General features: G+C 43.2%; 3 protein-coding genes across 4 annotated transcripts in view; 2 read left to right on the top strand and 1 right to left on the bottom strand.

Annotated features, from left to right (window-relative positions):
- gnai2b (guanine nucleotide binding protein (G protein), alpha inhibiting activity polypeptide 2b) overlaps positions 1 to 1227 on the top strand; it is a 92574-nt gene extending 91347 nt beyond the window's left edge. For both annotated transcript variants that reach the window (XM_029774525.1, XM_029774526.1), the window contains one exon: positions 69 to 1227. The gene's annotated coding sequence lies outside the window, so the exon portion shown is untranslated. The remainder of the gene's footprint in view (positions 1 to 68) is intronic.
- Positions 1228 to 4155: 2928 nt separating this feature from the next.
- On the top strand, positions 4156 to 9267 carry LOC115207455 (PAK4-inhibitor inka2-like). The gene is made up of 3 exons (XM_029774527.1): positions 4156 to 4259; positions 4368 to 4414; positions 8213 to 9267. The coding sequence occupies exons 2-3, from the start codon at positions 4412 to 4414 to the stop codon at positions 9137 to 9139; spliced, it is 930 nt and encodes a 309-aa protein (XP_029630387.1). The 5' UTR covers positions 4156 to 4259; positions 4368 to 4411; the 3' UTR covers positions 9140 to 9267.
- A 2306-nt stretch (positions 9268 to 11573) lies between these two features.
- The window catches only part of uba7 (ubiquitin-like modifier activating enzyme 7), a 73861-nt gene continuing 64819 nt past the window's right edge, over positions 11574 to 20615 (bottom strand). The window contains exons 22-24 of the mRNA XM_029774529.1: positions 19542 to 19643; positions 13311 to 13402; positions 11574 to 12009 (exon numbers count right to left, since the gene is read on the bottom strand). Coding sequence (XP_029630389.1) covers positions 11877 to 12009; positions 13311 to 13402; positions 19542 to 19643 — 327 coding nt within the window. The 3' untranslated portion in view covers positions 11574 to 11876. The remainder of the gene's footprint in view (positions 12010 to 13310; positions 13403 to 19541; positions 19644 to 20615) is intronic.

Here is a 20615-nt window from a genome sequence, read left to right on the forward strand (position 1 = left end):
CATCTGTAATTAACATCTGCTCAGCCATATGTCTGGGGTAGCTGACTTTTCCTACCTATGTCCTCCAGGAGTACAGCCCAGAGAGCCTGCTGCCTGGGGGATAGAGAGAGAGAGAGTGGGCAGACACCCCACCGTCACAGACACACTGTACTGGCACTTTTCTATATGGAAACAAACATAACAGACTGAGATGTTGGGGGAAAAGCCTTGCAGAATTATTCCAACAATCACTGATTCTCAACCGCCATGTCCTCCTCTCCCGCTTGTGGTTTTTGTGTTTTTGTTTATTTTCTTTGTATGTTAGATATTTAATTTGATAGGTGTCTCTTTTTTTATTGATATCTGGCAAGTCTAAATTTGATCTCAGATTTTTAATTTTTCGCTTGTATCTTTATTGTTTATAACTATTATCAGAGGTTAGAAATGCATTCACTTTACTTTAACAGATGTCTGCATTTTATGAAACTTTAAATTGCATTAAGCTTATTTTTTACAGGGAAACAAGCATGGAGAGAGAACATAAATTGTGAGGAATTTTTGGGGGATAATGTTTACATAATGCCAACAGGGGTTGGGATCACTTTCATTTTAATTCCATTCAATTCAGAATGGAAACCAAATTCCAATTTCAAATTTTCTTCATTGAATAGCATTGAAGAGAATTGGAATTTCAATTCCAGTCACTTCCTGAATTGACTGGAATTGAAATAAAATTGACCCCAACCGTGATGCCAACATTCTTCGCTGTATAATATCGCTTGTCGTTCTGCATGACTGTCCATAGATGATCATAGCTGTATTTCTGTAATTCTCACAAACAATGTAACATTCCTTTAGAAAATAATGACAAAAAGTTAAGAAAAAAGTATCAATTTTGAGGATAAAAGATTTTTAACCAATATTTAATATAGATGTGCTTTCCTAACATTATTTGTCTTTCTTTCCTTTTTTTCTGTTTCAATCCATGTCTTTTGCAATATGTTTGTGCCTTGATATCTGTTCATACCTGTTACTTGTAGAGACTTGCTTTCTCCATAGTGTGAATTAGGGCTATTTCTACTCCCATACTATTCCCATGACTGATGAAGTGGTAAAATATAGATCACAATAATGGCACAGAAATTAACAATGATAGTCTTTTGGTAAATATTAAAATGGTTTAAATGTCCTACTATTGTTTAATTTAAATAAAGTTTTAATTTAAATAAAGTCAGTTTCCATCCTCCTGGCCTGTCTTTAGGGTAATATACTTTTCTACATATTCCACTGTAAAAATGACATTTAACAGCTAATAACATTTTATTGGGGTCTTAAAGGTAAGTAGCACACCCCTTAAGGTACAAATTGCACATCCTATTGTACATAAATGTAAATTGGACTGTACCGACCGTCCAAACAACACTTCATCCCCCATACACATACAGTAATCCTATACTTGAGAAACTGACAAAGGAGGATGATGGGGGGGACCTTGTACATTCTAATGTGCAGCTATGTATATGATCTGCCTAAAGTAGGGAGCTATCTATACACATTGTGATGGTGAGTGAATGTAGCCTACAGGAGGACATGTACAGTCTTGCTCTTTCTAATAAAGTGATTGGGGGACAATGTAACAGTCCAGCTCCAGCATTTGAATTGTAAAACTGCCATTAAGTGAAGAATACCATGAATGTTGTAGTCATTGGCACAACAATAGACTCCCCCTAACAGCCAAGGCAATCATTCACTCAGGTAATTCAGAGAGTGGAAAGGGGATGGGGGTAGTTTGAGGGTTCATGCTGTATGCAGTTCCATAGACTACCAGATAAATCCACAAGGTGGTGTACAACTCACCAGGTGAGACGTTTCACTATGTTAGAAATAAGGGGATTTCTTATTACTCCTCTATAGTGAAATACAATTGATGCATAAAATAGGTAGGTTCTTCAACAAAGCATCAATAAATACTAAACATTTCACATTGGCAGGGGTGAAAGTAGATGTAATTTCTTATCGGTAAAGGACACACAAGTGGGCGCACGCATTTTTTTTACAAAAAAATATGCCTACTACAAACATGACAGAGTAGCCTACTCTGATGGCACTGACAAAGAGATAAATAAAAACGATGTTATCTGATCTATATAATCGGCCTACGAAAAGGGGAATCACAAATACAATATGACATCCATCTAACCTGGCAAAGGAAATTATTGTCCAAAAACATGTTCTCCGCGGGGTGCCAATAAGATGGGTTACTGTTCGCTCAATTAAGTTAACAATGTTGATAACTAAAAGACAGACTGGAGTTGTTTCATTGTCATCTCTTTACATCAATAGTCATTTGCTTTCCAGACAGAGCAGTAAAGTACCTTATAGAAGTTGCACACATGGGGAAAATGTTTGCCTTTTTTAAAAGCATTTCATGCAATTCTACGTCATTTTATTTAACTGGAGACTTATTGTTTAATACCGCACAAATGTTCGAAATGGCAGGCTACTTTGACACTGACAAACAGAATCTGAGGTCGCTGAATTATAGGCTTTCTCATGGTGTAGTAGGCTATTCGGAATGATTTATTCGGAATGATATTCGGAATGATTTAATTTATTTCTGAAGACAGCAGTAATTATATAACATTGGGAAATGTATTTAAATGTATTATGGGTGCTGAAGTTCGATCAGAAGCTTCGCGTGGCTATGAATCTATAAGGAAATAAATGAAGTGCAACGCTGAACAAATGAGAGTTGCAGGCTCATGTCTATCAGAGTAGAGGGGGGAGATCATAGAAAGTGAATCTTATTCTAGTTATGTGAGACACACTGGCGCGCTTCGCACACAACCAGGACCACGTGTTGATCACAAACAGGTTGACACCAACCCAAATGAACTCTTTGAATACTAGGCCCGGGCTGAAAATCTATTTTTCACATTACGTTTTTTTTGTGGTGGCGGGAGAATGAACTAAGAGGCAACTCGAATGAACTTTGATCGCTTTTATTATAATTTTTCATTTGCAAAAACTGTACATTATTTTTCATGCAAAGGGAGGTACCGGATCCGGTCAAATAGGTTCCGGAACAAAACAGTCCAAAACAGTCCAGCACTTTCTATTTAGTATTTACAGGGCGCGCTTCCAACTGTAGGCAACGCGATTTAAAACAATCCACTGCCTTAAAAAGAAGATAATGATTCTCTGTGGCCAAATCATGCTTTCTGGTGTAGTAGCCTATTTTGAGTGATTGTATTTATTTCTGTATAAACAGGAGTAAGCTAATTAGGCAATACATTTTAGGCAATGTAATTAAATTTACTTTAGGGGAAGCTTAGCCTTATGGACACGCCGCCAATGCCTTTTAATGTGGCAGAAACCCAACCAGTCATGATGTTTCCATCTGATTGTCAAACAGTCATTTAACAAAGGCGCTTCTGTAGGCTACCCGCGCACATTCTTCACTCACAAAATAATTTCAGCATACAAACTCCAACAGTGCACTGTGCACCCGCAATTTAATGGATGGAAAGAGACATCTGTTATAAAACACCTACGTGTATTCTAATGCCATTCTGCGATTGTCATTAGGCCTACACTTATAGCTTGAATTGATGCATCCACTGTTGTCCACGCGCGCCTCGGTCTCCGCCACTCATCTCCGCGCGCCTCGGTCTAAGGCTAAATCCAACACTGTCTGTAGGTACATGATAATAGCCTATTGTAGTGGCAAAGCATCAAACCAAATATATAGTATAGGTGTACATCTGTGAATTGTGATGATTAGGATATATTCGTTATAAACCCTCTCCCCGATTGTGTGCGTCTGTGTGGCTGCACGCGCCACCGTGTCCAAAGTGTTCTGATGTGTGACGGGGGTCAGAAAGAAGATTGATGTCTACTTGCCTAGTGTGAGACAAATTCTGAACAACGTCGTCTCCACCATGACTGACACATGACTAAGATATCAACAGTGTAGCCCTGGTAATTGTTTTATTTCCGCAGATAATAAATGATATATTCTCAGGTGAGGGAGAAGTGTGATGCATTGACACGGTGTTTAGGTCTGGGGTCGTGTTTAAGGCGCGTTGCTATTGGTTGATTCTGGGATGCCTGCCGTTGACTGGCTGCGGGGGAAGAGACGGCGCTCACAAAATAAACTGCCAGCCACATCACATGCACTCTTCTGTGTGAGGCGCGTTGAGTGGACATCGGATTTACTGAGGAAGTTGTGAACCGTTTTGGATTAATTGTTCTATTAGAGGAGTCAATTATTGACCAATGTAAGTAGCCTGGTATAGAGAAATGCATCATAAACTACTAAAACGCCGATTTATGAACAACGTGCGATCCATATTTTGTATGCTGACTGAACCCTTCTCTTTTTGCAGGATAAAGTAATCAATTTGGAATTCAGACAGACACGATAAGAGCAATGGTAAGTTTGTTTTGTAACATTTGCAACAACAACAAAACATGTGCTATGCTATTTTATGTGGTGTGATATGAGTTGGAGAAACATGCTGGTACTGAAGTGCCCATGCATTTCTAACCGTTGTACAGAACAGTGTGCACGGGGAGTTTATTACGGTGAGCAGCCCAGTGTTGTGGTAAACAAAACCAAATGATCGGTGCTTTTAACTTTACGACCCTCCGGTGACAGTCAGCAGCTGACTACAATGGTTAACTATATACTACAATGGTTAACTATATACTACAATGGTAAACTATATACTACAATGGTAAACTATATACTACAACGGTTAACTATATACTACAATGGTTAACTATATACTACAATGGTAAACTATATACTACAATGGTAAACTATATACTACAATGGTAAACTATATACTACAACGGTTAACTATATACTACAATGGTTAACTATATACTACAATGGTAAACTATATACTACAATGGTAAACTATATACTACAACGGTTAACTATATACTACAATGGTTAACTATATACTACAATGGTAAACTATATACTACAATGGTAAACTATATACTACAATGGTAAACTATATACTACAATGGTAAACTATATACTACAATGGTAAACTATATACTACAACGGTTAACTATATACTACAACGGTAAACTATATACTACAACGGTAAACTATATACTACAATGGTAAACTATATACTACAATGGTAAACTATATACAACAATCGTTAACTATATACTACAATGGTAAACTATATACTACAATGGTAAACTATATACTACAATGGTAAACTATATACTACAATGGTAAACTATATACTACAATGGTAAACTATATACTACAATGGTAAACTATATACTACAATGGTAAACTATATACTACAATGGTAAATTATATACTACAATGGTAAATTATATACTAAAATGGTTAACTATATACTACAATGGTAAACTATATACTACAATGGTAAACTATATACTACAATGGTAAATTATATACTACAATGGTAAATTATATACTAAAATGGTAAACTATATACTACAATGGTTAACTAAATACTACAATGGTAAATTATATACTACAATGGTAAATGATATACTAAAGTGGTAAACTATATACTACAATGGTTAACTATATACTACAATGGTTAACTATATACTACAATGGTTAACTATATACTACAATGGTTAACTATATACTATATACCGTCTTTCGGATGGGACGTTAAACGGGTGTCCTGACTCTCTGAGGTCATTAAAGATCCCATGTCACTTATCGTAAGAGTAGGGGTGTTAACCCCGGTGTCCTGGCTAAATTCCCAATCTGGCATTCATACCATCACGGCTGTCTAATCATCCCCAGCTTACAATTGGCTCATTCATCCCCCTCCTCTCCCCTGTAACTATTCCCCAGGTCGTTGCTGTAAATGAGAATGTGTTCTCAGTCAACTTACCTGGTAAAATAACGGTAAAATAAAATAAATAAAATAAAATACTACAATGGTTAACTATATACTACAATTCGTTTGATAAATGGGAGCTCTCTTACACTTGTTCCATTTTATTTTGAAGTCCTTTTTTAAAAACAAACTTTTGTTTTAGAAATTAAATAGTCTTGTTTGTCGCTTAATTCTTTATATATTTCTGTCAGATGCAGTTGCACATATCTGGAAATCAGAATGTATTTTAGCTGGTTACTTGCAATAGGGCTATTCAATAATACGCTATTTATGTGTTTTTGATGAACAGTCAACGATCAATAATGACATAGAAATGTAATGATCAACTATACATGACTCCCTTGACATCTGTGTTTTGCTCGGTGTTTTTCCTTCCGAGTGTTTCCTGTAGCACAGATATGGACATGGCGTCATCTCTTAGCTCAACCAATGACTGGTGCTCTCTACCATTGTTTAACAACACCACCGTAATGAAAGGCTTTGGAAGGCTGGAGTGTTCACTATGTGACCCCCCCCAGAGACTGATTTTAGGGTACTATTTTGATCTACCTAAAGCTACTCATACAGTAGGCTATGTGTTGAGCTGGGTGAGTCGAACCTCCACGCTATTGTGAAGGACTCTGCACATGGATGACCTTTTAGGGTTTGAAGCCCCTCTGTGGCCCTGTCTCACTCTGTCAAACAGAGCTTTCTTCTACAGCCAAATGGTTAAGTTGCCACAGCTGTGAAAACATCAGGGCATCCCCACTGAGCAAAAACCGGTTGAATCAACATTGCATTTTCTTGTTGAAATGACATGGAAGCAATGCGATGACGTTGAATCAGCATGGAAAACTGATTGAATTTGAAAAAAAGTTATCAACATAACTTTTTTTATACCCAACTTTTAATCTAAATGCAATGACATGGTCATTTTTGTTGTTGTTGATTTCACGTTAGTTGACAACTCAACCAAATGTAAATCATAACTAGACAATGAAATGAGGTCTGTGCCCAGTGGGTCATTTCTGCAGACCTGGTCTCCCCACGGTGCCTGTAGACTGCACACTGGCCTGAGACAGCTGAGGGTCGGGAGTTAACACACATTGTTTGAGTCTGTCTGCTTAACAAGCGTGCTAAAAAAACATGGAAAAACCTTGGAGCTGTCTAACAAGGGAGAGTGTATCAAATTACATCATTCTGCAGCTGAGGAACATGTTCTTTGTTGTACAGGGAAAGTCTTTTTTTTTACACATGAAAAGTCCCTTTTATATAGTAGGCTTTGTTCTGTTAGCTACAATACCTAAGTGAAGTGGATTGATTTTAAAGTGTTGCCATCTCACCTTTTTACCTTAATGTGACAAGCTGGATTCAAAGTCATTCTTAGGTTTCTATTCAATCTGTACTGCTGAAATGATAGGAAATGGAAAGGTGATTTCTGACATATGCAGTGTTTACCGTCAATGCAGTCTCCACTAATGCGGGAACATTGCCTTTAAATTGCAATCACACTAATGCAGCGATACCGATTGAATATAGCCCCAAGTCATTAAGACATTCTGAGGCTGCTGTTTTAATGTTACTGAATGCTATTGGACCTTCATCTTGAGGTGATCTTAGGAAATGCCATTGATTTTTCATATTGATTTTTTGTAAGACTTTCAACCTTTATGGTCAGTGATGTACCGGTAAAATAACCAAAACTAACATGATTTATAAAAGTGGCATTCAGACTTGAGATGATTTGGTGATGACTTTGAAATGAATCATACATGGGGTTTCTCACTCCCATTGTCTAATCCCACAACAGTGATGTCAATTCCTGCTAGACAATATGGGCCAATCCCCAAGGAATCCTGTAATTCTAGTGTGTACCACAGGATGTGCACTTCTAAGCTCCTCTAAGATTCATCAGTCTCTAGGCTGTCCAACTTCCTCTCTGTCTTAAAGAGGCAGAGAGCGTTTCCTTGTACATCCTGTTCCCACAAGCCATGTTCTAATAAACTCAAGAGCACTCTGTTGAGAAACCTCTCCATAAAGCTGCTCTGAGGTTTGGGTGGAATGTGGTGGAGGTACGGCTGCAGAGGGTGATCTCAGCTGGTTAGAATCTTGGTGCAGTGCTGGGTAGAAGCACAGGAAACTGTTTTAGCTTTTGGACCAGGAGTTGGTGTATGGACATATTTCTAATACAAACTAGGGTTGGACTAACTTTAACATTCAGTGAAAATGAATTAGTGTCTGTAAAAGTGTGTAACATACTCTTATATATATTTTATTATGTTCTCAAAACATAAACGGAGGAGACTGTCAGTTTCTAACCCGTTATCTCCCTGTCTCTCTAGTTGTGTCTGCAGGACTCTGAAGACTGTCTGGTGGACCAGATGCAGTACATGAGGTCCCTGCAGGACCTGAAGCACATGAGCCGACCTCTCAGCGATCCCTCCGGCCGCTCCTATGCTATGACCCGTGCCTGCCAGCAGAGGACTCAGCAGCGGGAGCGCCTGACACGCCTCCGTAGGCCCATCTCTGAGGCCAGCACTTACGACTCAGCTTGCTGCCTGGCCAGCCCCATGGAGGAGGAGGAGCAGGAAGGGCAGAAGCGGCTAATGCAGGGCTCCCCCAGCAGTGACAAGAGTCTGGAGTTTGACTCGGGCTACTCTGAGGCGTCCTGGCAGGACGAGGATGTGGTGCTCAGGAGGACCAGGAACGTGCGAGTGTCTAACTCCGCCTGCCTCCGCACCAACCGGGGAGTGGGTCCCGCCGGCCGGATCCGGCCCAAATCCACTTCTGACGCTTGTCTGGAGCGTTGGACATCATTTGAGGCGAGCAGCGACCCGGAAGACTGGGCCACGTCACTGCTGAGCCGCAGCAGGAACAGACAGCCCCTGGTGCTGGGGGACAACAGCTTTGCTGACCTCATTAAGAACTGGATGGACCTGCCAGAGTGTCCTGAGCCAGCAGAACTCAAGCCCCATGCAGGCCGGCGTCTGGCCAAGGACCTCCTGGTCAACATGAGGAGGAAGCTGGCAGGGATGTCTAAGAGCGTGGAGATGAGGGCCAGACCAGCAGACAGCACCAGGGTCAGCAGGGCCGCGGTGGCCCCCAAACGCATGTCCTTCCCCATGGGTTTCCAGCCACGCAAACCCTTCTTTCACCAGTCCCACACAGGCCTGCACCAACTGGGAACAGACTTCTACCAGTTCACTGCTCTCATGAAGACGGGCAGCCGACAACCTATCATATGCAATGACATCATCGGGTACGTCTGATTGGAGTGATGTCACAACTACGGATTCTTACCACAGATTTACATAATGTTATTTAATTTTTTTATATGTGCTTTATGTTTAAATAATGTTGAAATTGTTACAATAAAAATGTTTGTCTATTGAAAATATTTTTGGGGGACTGCAATAATTATTAACATACAGGTTTTATTCATAAATAACTAATGAAATGAAATAATGCATTTTTTTTGTTTAGATTCAGCTTTCAGATAGGTAGTGACATCTTGCCAAGAACTATGGCATAAACACTCTTTAGTTCATTATTTAAATGGCCTGTCAACTGACCAACATCACGGCAGTCAAAAATGTTGCCATTGAATACAAACAGCAGGGTGGGTGTTGCTGGGAAAGTGAAAATGGGCTTTCCAATGGTCGATTGTGATGGATCATTGTTATCAGACACAACTGGTCTATAAGATGTGTCACATGATGCTTAGATGTAAAGGGAGTAGCTGTGTAAATGTCCAGCCATGTTGTAAAAACACAGCCATATACAGTGTTCAATGTATCTGCATATACACTTCAAATAGATTTGATTTACAACATGAACACATCAAATTAACTACAAACACAATTAAAGCAGCAGAGGATGCACTGAGCATTTATTTTTTTCTTAATCAGTCACCTAATCAACAAAACCGAATCATATCCCTCAACATAGGCCTATAGAGCAAAGCAGTGTATTTCAGAATAGATCTTCAGATCCAGCTGAGGGCTGGATGTTAAAGAGATTAGAATGTGGATGAGGCCTAGTGTTAGGTAGGTCTCCACAGAAAGAGACTGATCTCAGAGGGAGAGCAAGCAGGACAGATATCTTTACCTCTAAGGACACAGAGGAAAGGCTGAAGACATCAGAGCTCCTGTCCTGGGTCCCCCTGGGAGGGGTGTGTGTGTGTGTGTTGGTAATTTGACTGGCGAGAGATTATTTTTACTCCTTTTTCGCGGTATCCAATTGGTAGTTACAGTCTTGTCTCACCGCTGCAATTCCCGTACGGATTTGGCGAAGGTCGAGAGCCATGTGTCCTCCAAAACACAACCCAACCAAGCTGCACTGCTTCTTGACACAATGCCCACTTAACCCGGAAGCCAGCCGCACCAATGTGTCGGAGGAAACACCGTACACCTGGTGTATCAGCGTGCACTGTGCCCGGCCCACAACAGGAGTCACTAGTGCGCGATGGGACAAGGACATCCCTGCCCGCTAAACCCTCCCCTAACCCGGACGATGCTGGGCCAATTGTGCATCGCCCCATCGGTCTCCCAGTCGCAGCCGGCTGTGACAGAGCCTGGACTCAAACCCAGAATCTCTAGTGGCACAGCTAGCACTGCCTGAGACCACCTAGCCACTCGGGAGGCCTATGGCGAGAGATTCTAAGAGCCTCAAAACACCCGACCCCCGCTAGTCCAGCGCCAAGCCCCTAATCCTGCTCTCTCTGACCGGTGGACCAGACTCATCACCATGTTTAAATGTTTTGCCTGACTTGAATTAGACCAGTGAACCAGTCCAGCAGACTCCAACCCAGCTGGCCAGAGCCAACTCATCTAATTCATATGCCCTGGTATACCCTCACAGCACAACATCCCAAACACAGACAAGACCTGGTATACCCTCACATCCCAAACACAGACAAGACCTGGTATACCCTCACATCACAACATCCCAAACACAGACAAGACCTGGTATACCCTCACATCCCAAACACAGACAAGACCTGGTATACCCTCACATCACAACATCCCAAACACAGACAAGACCTGGTATACCCTCACATCACAACATCCCAAACACAGACAAGACCTGGTATACCCTCACATCACAACATCCCAAACACAGACAAGACCTGGTATACCCTCACATCACAACATCCCAAACACAGACAAGACCTGGTATACCCTCACATCCCAAACACAGACAAGACCTGGTATACCCTCACATCACAACATCCCAAACACAGACAAGACCTGCACGCAAATACGATGATGTTTGCAAGCACTGCCTCAGCATCTGTCACTTGGCATTATCCAAGTTGACAACAGATAATGAAGTAATCAAAGCCAAGCAGAGGCCAGGAGGAGAATCAGCTCTCCAAATCACGCTCTAGCAGAGATCCCCTATAACCACTTCAATCACTCTAACATTGCAGTGCATGGCTAATGGGATATGACTGTGGGACTGGACTGGCTATGTATGAGGGTACAGACAGCACAGGAGTGTGAGGCGTGGAGATCATTATCCTCAGTCACCTGCTCTGTGCTCCATTTCCTTCCAAGCCTCTGTCTTTTACATGGTGATAGTTCTGAGGGGTAGATGGAGCAGGGGTGATCTCTGTGACTCACAAAGACAGGCCGGCCGGAAACCAGGGTGGAACCCAACACACACAGAGCTTGATCACAAATCACAGGTGATTACAACAGCTACAGAGGTGAATCATTTAATCAAATACAAATTAATCGCCATTCTTTATGATTACAACATGAATATAATAATAGAAGTGGAAAGCTATTGTTTATTTATCACAACAATGCAGCTTCTAGAAATCCATATTTTTGCCCCAGAAAGAACATGATTTGTGGCCTAGGTGCGAGACAACATATTACATACATTTCAACATCAAAATGCAGCTTGTTTTAATTTACCAATATAATTCAATGGAGGTCCTTTCTTTAGTGATCTGAGCAGATAACTATGAAGCGGTGAAGCGGTCCCCTTTTGATGTCATCATCTGAACAGGTACCTGATGGGAGGGACCGTCTCACAGTCCTCATCCTCGGCGAAGGAAGGGAACATCTCCAGCATGTGCAGGTGTTGGGGGACCTCTATCTTGGTCACCAGGCTGACCACATCAGACACACTGCCAAGACAGACCACAACACACACATCGACAACAGCCTTTTGGTGACTTTTAGAAGTCATGACGTCTCTAAAACAGTTATTAAACTATACTCCTTAGTCGTACATCTTACTTCAAAAGAGCATTGATAATTATATCCCTGGTAGAAAATGGGGGACATTAGTATTTTTTTGGGTGTATTTTATTAAGGATACCCATTAACTGTTGCAGAAGCAGCAGCTACTCTTCCTGGGGTCCACATCCTTTGTTACATTACAGCGATTCAGAAAAAGCAGAAATGGTATAATAAACTGAGACTACACACTGACTGTGTACTATAGCGAAATGGCCTTCAGACCAAACCAAGGTTCTTCATGTCATCTGGATCTTTAATACTGCTCCATACAGACCATTAGGCCTGTAAACACAGGAAGCTGAATAGGGGCCAGGGCAGGGGCCCACAGCCCAGGATGTGACTCCTGGAGGGGACATTTGTCAAACGAGGCCTGCTGTCCACACTGACGCCCCCCCACCCAGTCTTCCCCATAGCTTCCTCAGGCCAGTCACTGGGCTGACACTGAGCTCTCCAGGGACTGAGGTGTTAACATAAAGCCCAGGAAGACATACACTGTGTGTCAGGAGGAACAGCCGGAAAGGGGAGGAGGAGGTTCAGAGAGCTAGAGGGGGAGAGTGTCAGGAAGAACAAGGCATAGACATGGGGGAGTGGGGGAGAGCCAAGAAATTGTCTGTCGTTTTACAAAGCTAAGCAGAATCTCCTGGATCTGATTAAAGGGCCTGTTTCACTGCACATGTTCAGGGCTCCGAAACACTGCTCTGTTTGTGCATACAGGGGTGGAGTAAGGACAGGCCCTGAGTATACATATTCCTATCTGTGTGCACATGACTGAGCGAGTGAGAGAGAGAGAGAGCATCATAAGTAGAGTCGGGTGAGGAGTTGCTTTGCGTATTGCTATGTGCATACCTTAACAACATATAGTAGGTACTGCCATGGCAAGACAACAGGGCATGGCTCACTCTTGCTCCTCTCCTCACAGAGCACAGGAAGCCTACAGACTAGGAAGAGCCATATCTCAGTCAGCAGTCACTAGTGATGCATGTGACAGTGTGTAGATGAGTCCCTCCTTTTCTGAGGAAACAGCAGACAGCCATTGCCTTCAGGGCTGCTGCATGTGTGTGTTTATGCCTGTACTGGACATAACCCTGTTGCCAAGCTCTTCCCACACATGTTACCTTAGTCTGTCTTCTGGTGGGGTATTGTGATAATGTCTCGACTGGCTCAAAAGCTTTGTTTCAGGACATACCTCTTCACCAGCCTCTCCGTGTGATTGGAGCCAACATCGTACAAGACAGCATTCCCATAAAACAGGCCGGTGATCTCCAAGTTGTATGTTTGCTGCAAATGAAACAGTAATACCACATTACATTTAGTATCATGGAAGTAAATTCACAATGTTTGTTTTAAAAAGTTTGATTTCCTTAAATTTCTAATCAGTTTATACAGGTTAACATTAAACAAGATCCAATGAAAGTCTTTATAGAGTCCTATGGTCCAGTGGGCTACAGCAGTCCAAGATGAGCCGTAACCTAAATCGAACCCTGCAGCTCAGGAAGTGTTGCAGAGTCTCCAAAAATAAACCAGCAGATCTCAGAGTCAGGATGTCAAAGGTTATGGGAAACTGAAGCAACTTTGTTTTTGCCAAATGTTATTTTCTGCCTCAAAATAAACAGTGGGAGGAATCAACAAGCCAATCCTTTGTTTTGGACAGCTACATGTGTACTACACAGCCTGTGGTCGTTGTGATGAGACAGTACAACTGACCTGTTTTTGTGGTTGTCTCCCCTAGCTATCGTAAAGGTTAACTGTCTGTCACGTCCTGACCAGTAATAAGATTATTTGCTATTGCAGTTTGGTCAGGACGTGGCAGAGGGTATTTTGTTTATGTGTTTCGGGGTAATGGTTTATGTAGTGGGGTGTTTGATTTATTATTTCAGAGTTTTTTGGTCACTGCTATATGTTAGTCTATTTCTATGTTCTTTCTCGTTAGTCTGTTTCTATGTGTAGTTAATTGGGGTGTGGACTCTCAATTGAAGGCAGGGGTTGTCTAGTTGCCTTTGATTGAGAGTCCTATATATTAGGGTGTGTTTGTGATTTGTGGGAGGTTGTTTCTTGTTTAGCTGTCTATGCCTGACAAGACTGTTTTTTCGTCGTTCATCATTGTTGTTATTTTTGTATACGTGTTTATTTGGTTTTCCTTCTTTCGCCTATTAAAAGAAGATGAGTATACAACCCGCTGCGTTTTGGTCCTTTCCAGACGACAACCGTTACAGAACCTCCCACCACAAATGGACCAAGCAGCGGAGTAAGGAGCAAGGGGAATTCAATATGGACTGGCGGGAGAAATGGATGTGGGAGCAGATTCTGTCCGGAGAGGGCCCATAGAGGAAGTCGGGTAAGGACCGGGAAATCTACCGAGGAACACGACTGGCGTTTAAGCCCGAGAGGTAGCCCCAAGATTTTCTTTGGGGGGGGGGGCATATGGGTAGTTTGGCTGGGCGAGGTTTGAGCCCCAGGCCAAATCCCCGTACCTTTTCTGGGCAACCATTGAATGGACAGGTCCCGTGCTTCGGGGTAATGGGTACTGTGGCGAGGCCAAGTATTTTTAGGCCGGTACGCGCTATACCAGCTCCCCGCATTTGCCAGGGGGTAGTGGGCATCCAGCCAGTAAAAGCGAAGCCAGTTCTGCGCTCGAGACCGCCAGTACGCCTCTACGGTCCAGTGCGTCAACCCAGTCCGACTCGTCCTGTTCCCGCTCCCCGCACTAGCCCTGAGGTGCGTGTTCCCAGGCTGATACCTCCAGTACCAGCACCACGCATCAGGCTTCCAGTGCGTCAGCCCAGTCCGACTCGGCCTGTTCCCGCTCCCCGCACTAGCCCTGAGGTGCGTGTTCCCAGGCTGATACCTCCAGTACCAGCACCACGCATCAGGCTTCCAGTGCGTCAGCCCAGTCCGACTCGGCCTGTTCCCGCTCCCCGCACTAGCCCTGAGGTGCGTGTTCCCAGGCTGATACCTCCAGGACCAGCACCACGCATCAGGCTTCTAGTGCGTCAGCCCAGCCTCGAGAGTTCGGCAACAGTGTGCGGTCCAGAGTATCCGGCAACAGTGTGCGGTCCAGAGTATCCGGCAACAGTGTGCGGTCCAGAGTATCCGGCAACAGTGTGCGGTCCAGAGTATCCGGCAACAGTGTGCGGTCCAGAGTATCCGGCAACAGTGTCTAGTCCGGAACCGAGGGAGACTGCCTGTGATCCGGAACCGAGGGAGACTGCCTGTGATCCGGAACCGAGGGAGACTGCCTGCAACCCGGAACCGAGGGGGTCTGCCTGTGACCCGGAACCGAAGGGGTCTGTCTGTGACCCGGAACCAAGGGAGTCTAGCAGCAACCCGGAACTGAGTAAGCCTGACGATTTGGAACTAAATATGATTAACTGTATAACGAATGAGTCTGCCTTCAGCATGGAACGGAAGAGGTCTGCCGATGATCCGGAACGAGGGGAGTCTGCCTACGGCCCGAAACTGATCAAGTTCTGCATTCTGGAGGACAGTAGGCCGGAGCCAAAGCCACCTCTGGTATAGGTGGGTTGGGGAGGGGGGGTGTAGCACAACAGGTGCCGTCATTGACGGCAGCCACCCTCCCTTCCCACCCTTTAGTATAGGGGGAATTTTATTTTGTTGTTTTTTTTATTTATTTTTATTTATGAGGTGCATCCGGGGTCTGCACCTTTAGGGGGGGTACTGTCACGTCCTGACCAGTAATAAGATTATTTGCTATTGCAGTTTGGTCAGGACGTGGCAGAGGGTATTTTGTTTATGTGTTTCGGGGTAATGGTTTATGTAGTGGGGTGTTTGATTTATTATTTCAGGGTTTTTTGGTCACTGCTATATGTTAGTCTATTTCTATGTTCTTTCTCGTTAGTCTGTTTCTATGTGTAGTTAATTGGGGTGTGGACTCTCAATTGAAGGCAGGGGTTGTCTAGTTGCCTTTGATTGAGAGTCCTATATATTAGGGTGTGTTTGTTTGTGATTTGTGGGAGGTTGTTTCTTGTTTAGCTGTCTATGCCTGACAAGACTGTTTTTTCGTCATTCATCGTTGTTATTTTTGTATACGTGTTTATTTGGTTTTTCTTCTTTCGCCTATTAAAAGATGATTATACAACCCGCTGCGTTTTGGTCCTTTCCAGACAACAACCGTTACACTGTCCCCTTAGAACTAACTTTTCTGATTTTAAAAACGGGCCATCAATAGGAGTCAAACATACATTCTAGTGAAACTGTGGGTCCAAATGTACTACAAAGTGTAAATAGGAACATTTTGGTCATAAAGTCAGTCAAGTTCAAAACTGAGTTTTGTGAGTTCGTCATGACTAATTGGTATGGATTAAGAGCATGTCCACTTGCCCAGTGTTCACTAACACGAGAGAAGCAGCTTTGTTGATTGTGCTCTATCAGCTGCACGTGCTCTATCCAATCACAGCTCCCAGAACCTCCAGACAGTGAGACAGACCTGCCCATTACGCAGCACCTCAGACTTGTTTACATAAGACAACATGTCGCTAATGTTATGTTGAAATAACCCCTGAGCCTAAGCCCTTTATGGAGTGGCCACTTGCTGATGTGTTTGTGTTTGATTGACACTATCACTCGAGTCTGCCACTTTTTTGGGCAATATGAGAATTGAGACGATTACAGCGCACTTCTAGCCCAACTGCATCTTGTCAATATTACAAAATTATTTTGCAAGCATCTTGTCTCCCCGTGACCTGTTTTGTAACATGATTCCCTATGAAACATTGCTAGATAGACACACTGGTAATAGTGAGAATGCTGTAAAAAACTAAAACGCCACCCAAACACTGGCCTAGCCTCTCCCCAGTGACCTGATATGCTGATTGTGGGCTGCTCAATGTGTCTGCTAGCTACTACTTGCTAGCTTCATTAACAAACAGAGTTGGAACTTAGCTAGCAAGTGATTTTGGGCACTGATAAACAGCGTGTAGCTTGTGCTTTATTTACGATAGTTTGACAGCAGATAAGGAAGTTGTAGACATGTTATTGTTCTTGGGCTGAGCGCGCAGCCAGACTCAATAGACTGTATGCAGTGCACTGACTTGTTTTTCATGCACAACTTGAGAAATAATACACCAAACAACTAGCTAGATGTAAAATTGCGTGACTAAGGCAAAATGTATTTATCTAAGATTAATTCGGACTATTTTAAGTAAGTGACTATTTTGAGAAAAGGCTATGTTGCTGCCACAGTGACTCAGGAGGGACAAACAGAACTTGCCAGGGTACGATATGCGAACATGACACACCCACATCAAACCACATCCCCAAGACAACTCTCGTTTGGCTTCAGTCATGGCCGCTAGCATTTCTTAATGAGCAATCTTCAAAACGAGGCCAAATCAGGTAGTGCAGTCTCCCTTTAAGACAAATGCACTAAGTGTAAGTTACACTGGATAAGAGTGTCTGCTAAATTACTCAAATAAAAATGACACCTCTAGATAACCCCCTGCTCTAACTACTATATGGATTCTAGTTTGTTTGGAAAGGACAAGTGACATTTTAGAAACAGTCTGGAATTGATCAGACGCTGCCAGTCAGGGAGAAAAAAGAGAGGTACATGCAGACAGGATCAGAATGCCTACAGCCACACAGGCAGGCAGGATCAGAATGCCTACAGCCACACAGGCAGGCAGGATCAGAATGCCTACAGCCACACAGGCAGGCAGGAACAGAATGTCTACAGCCACACAGGCAGGCAGGATCAGAATGCCTACAGCCACACAGGCAGGCAGGATCAGAATGCCTACAGCCACACAGGCAGGCAGGAACAAACACACACTCAACCCTTTAGACTCAGTCACCTGTAAAGGTATTGAATAAGTCTGTAGAGAGAAAGACTGGTAGTGCCCATCACTCATCGACAGCCAGATGAGCCCCCATCATCCCCTCTCCATTGCCCCCCTCTTCACTTCAGTCCCACTGTGTTTGAAGAGATGAGGGTGACTACATCCCTGTTAGTGAGCATTTCTCCTTTGTCAAGATAATCCATCCACCTGACAGGTGTGGCATATCAAGAAGCTGATTAAACAGCATGATCATTACACAGGTAATGGGGACAATAAAAGTCCCTCGAATATGTGCAGCTTTGAGGCAGCATAGAATTGCCATGCTGACTGGAGGAATGTCCACCAGAGCGGTTGCCAGAGAATTGAATGTTCATTTCTCTACCATAAATCTCCTCCAATGTCGTTTCAGAGAATTTGGCAGTACGTCCAACCGGCCTCACAACCGCAGACGACGCGTAACCAAGCCAACCCATGACCTCCACATCCAGCTTCTTCACCTGCGGGATGGACTGAGACAAGCCGCCTTGACAGCTGATGAAACTGTGGGTTTGCACAACCGAAAACTGTCAGAAACCTTCAGGGAAGCTCATCTGCGTGTTCGTCGTCCTCAGCAGTTTTGACCTGACCGCAGTTCGGCCTCGTAACCGATTTCAGTGGGTAAATGCTCTCCTTCGATGGCCATTAGCACGCTGGAGAATTGTGCTCTTCACGGATGAATCTTGGTTTCAACTGTACCAGGGAGATGACAGACAGCGTTGTGTGGCGTCGTGTGGGCGAGCAGTTTGCTGATGTCAATGTTGTGAACAGAGTGCCCCATTGTGGCGATGGGGTTATGGTATGGACAAGCATAAGATATGGACAACGAACACAAATCACATTTTATTGATGGCAATTTGAATGCACAGAGAAACCGTGACGAGATCCTGAGGCCCATTGTCATGCCATTCATCCACCGCCATCACCTCATGTTTCAGCATGATAATGCACGGCCCCATGTTGCAAGGATCTGTACACAATTCCATGGCCTACATACTCACTAGGCATGTCACACATTGAGCATGTTTGATAGCCTCTGCATGGACGTGTACGACAGCATGTTCTAGTTCCCGCCAATATCCAGCAACTTCACACAGCCATTGAAGGGGAATGGGACAACATTCCACAATCAACAACCTGATCAACTACATGCGAATGAGATGTGTCACGCTGCATGAGGCAAATGGTGGTCACACCAGATACTGACTGGTTTTCTGATCCACGCCCCTACCTTTTTTTTAAGGCATCTGTGACCGACAGATGAATATCTGTATTCCCAGTCATGTGAAATCCATAGATACGGGCCTAATGAATTCATTTGAATTGACTGATTTCCTTATACGAACTGTAACTCAGTAACATCTTTGAAATTGTTTAATGTTGCAGAAGCCTGACCATAACATATATTTGTGCTCTGAGTGTGTACAGCATCTGTCAATGTTTGTTTGAAAAAGCATGCATACAATGCGTAGCTCTGTGTAATATGTATAACAGTGCGTGCATGCGTGCTAAAACACGTTTCTATAATTGAGATATACAGTGCCAAAGATTGTCTTGGCTGAGTAATAAAAGGGAGGCTGAGATACCTTGATGTGTAGCAGCAACTCTCCCAAGGTCATTTCCTGTCCACGGTCACATCTGCCATAAACCAGGAAGTCATCCCACAGGGAGTACTCCTTTCCTGCAACCTGCCGATAGATACAAAACACACACAATCAGAACATCTGTCACATCACACACACTAATCGGTCAGGAGAGAGGGAGCATGGTTTAATATCTTCCCAAAACAATAACAACTGGTTAATGGTCAATGTCGGACTAAGCTCAGCAGTGAGATCAGAATTCAACTAGTTACTCAACAACATTTTCAACAAAACAAGGCAATGTGAAATGAAAAATCTAATTCAAACATTCCTCACTACACTGGAAGAACCTTATTTTTACTTCAACTAGTTAAGATAGAATAGGCCCCCATGTCTATGTCTCCACTAGGAGAGCAGTTAGACCAGGGCTCTCCAAACCTGTTCCTGGATAGCAAGCTACCCTCCTGTAGTTATAACTAGCCTGATCCAGTTAGTGTAATTATTAGAATCAGGTGCGCTATATTAGGGTTACAGCGAAAACCTACAGGACGGTTGCTCTCCAGGAACAGGGTTGGAGAGCCCTTCCCTAGACACATAGACAGACCTGACTAGAGCCCTAACACAGACTCCTCTGGAGTCACAGGGTGCTTGAATATTATATCTCACATGGGGAGAATAAACCGGAGGGTATAAATAAAAAATAATGTAATAAAGTCCACACCTCTGTGAATATGAATCTGTGAAATAACAGCATAGGAACTTTCCAGAAGCCTGGCCAGACTGCAGATCAAATAGCAGTAACAGTGAGGGGCTTTAGTCAAGAATTTTAGGGGCCAATTTTTCTTCAGTGTTTTCCTGAATCAATGTGTAACATATATTTATGTATATACAGTGCATTCGGGAAGTATTCGGACCCCTTGACTTTTTCCGCATTTTGTTACAGCCTTATTCTAAAATGGATTAAATTGTCTACACACAATACCACATAAAAAAATTGAAATATTACATTTACTTAAGTATTCAGACCCTTTACTCAGTACTTTGTTGAAGCACTTTTGGCAGCGTTTACAGCCTCAA

This window comes from Salmo trutta, chromosome 14 (genome assembly GCF_901001165.1).
Source record: "Salmo trutta chromosome 14, fSalTru1.1, whole genome shotgun sequence".
NCBI lineage: Eukaryota > Metazoa > Chordata > Actinopteri > Salmoniformes > Salmonidae > Salmo > Salmo trutta.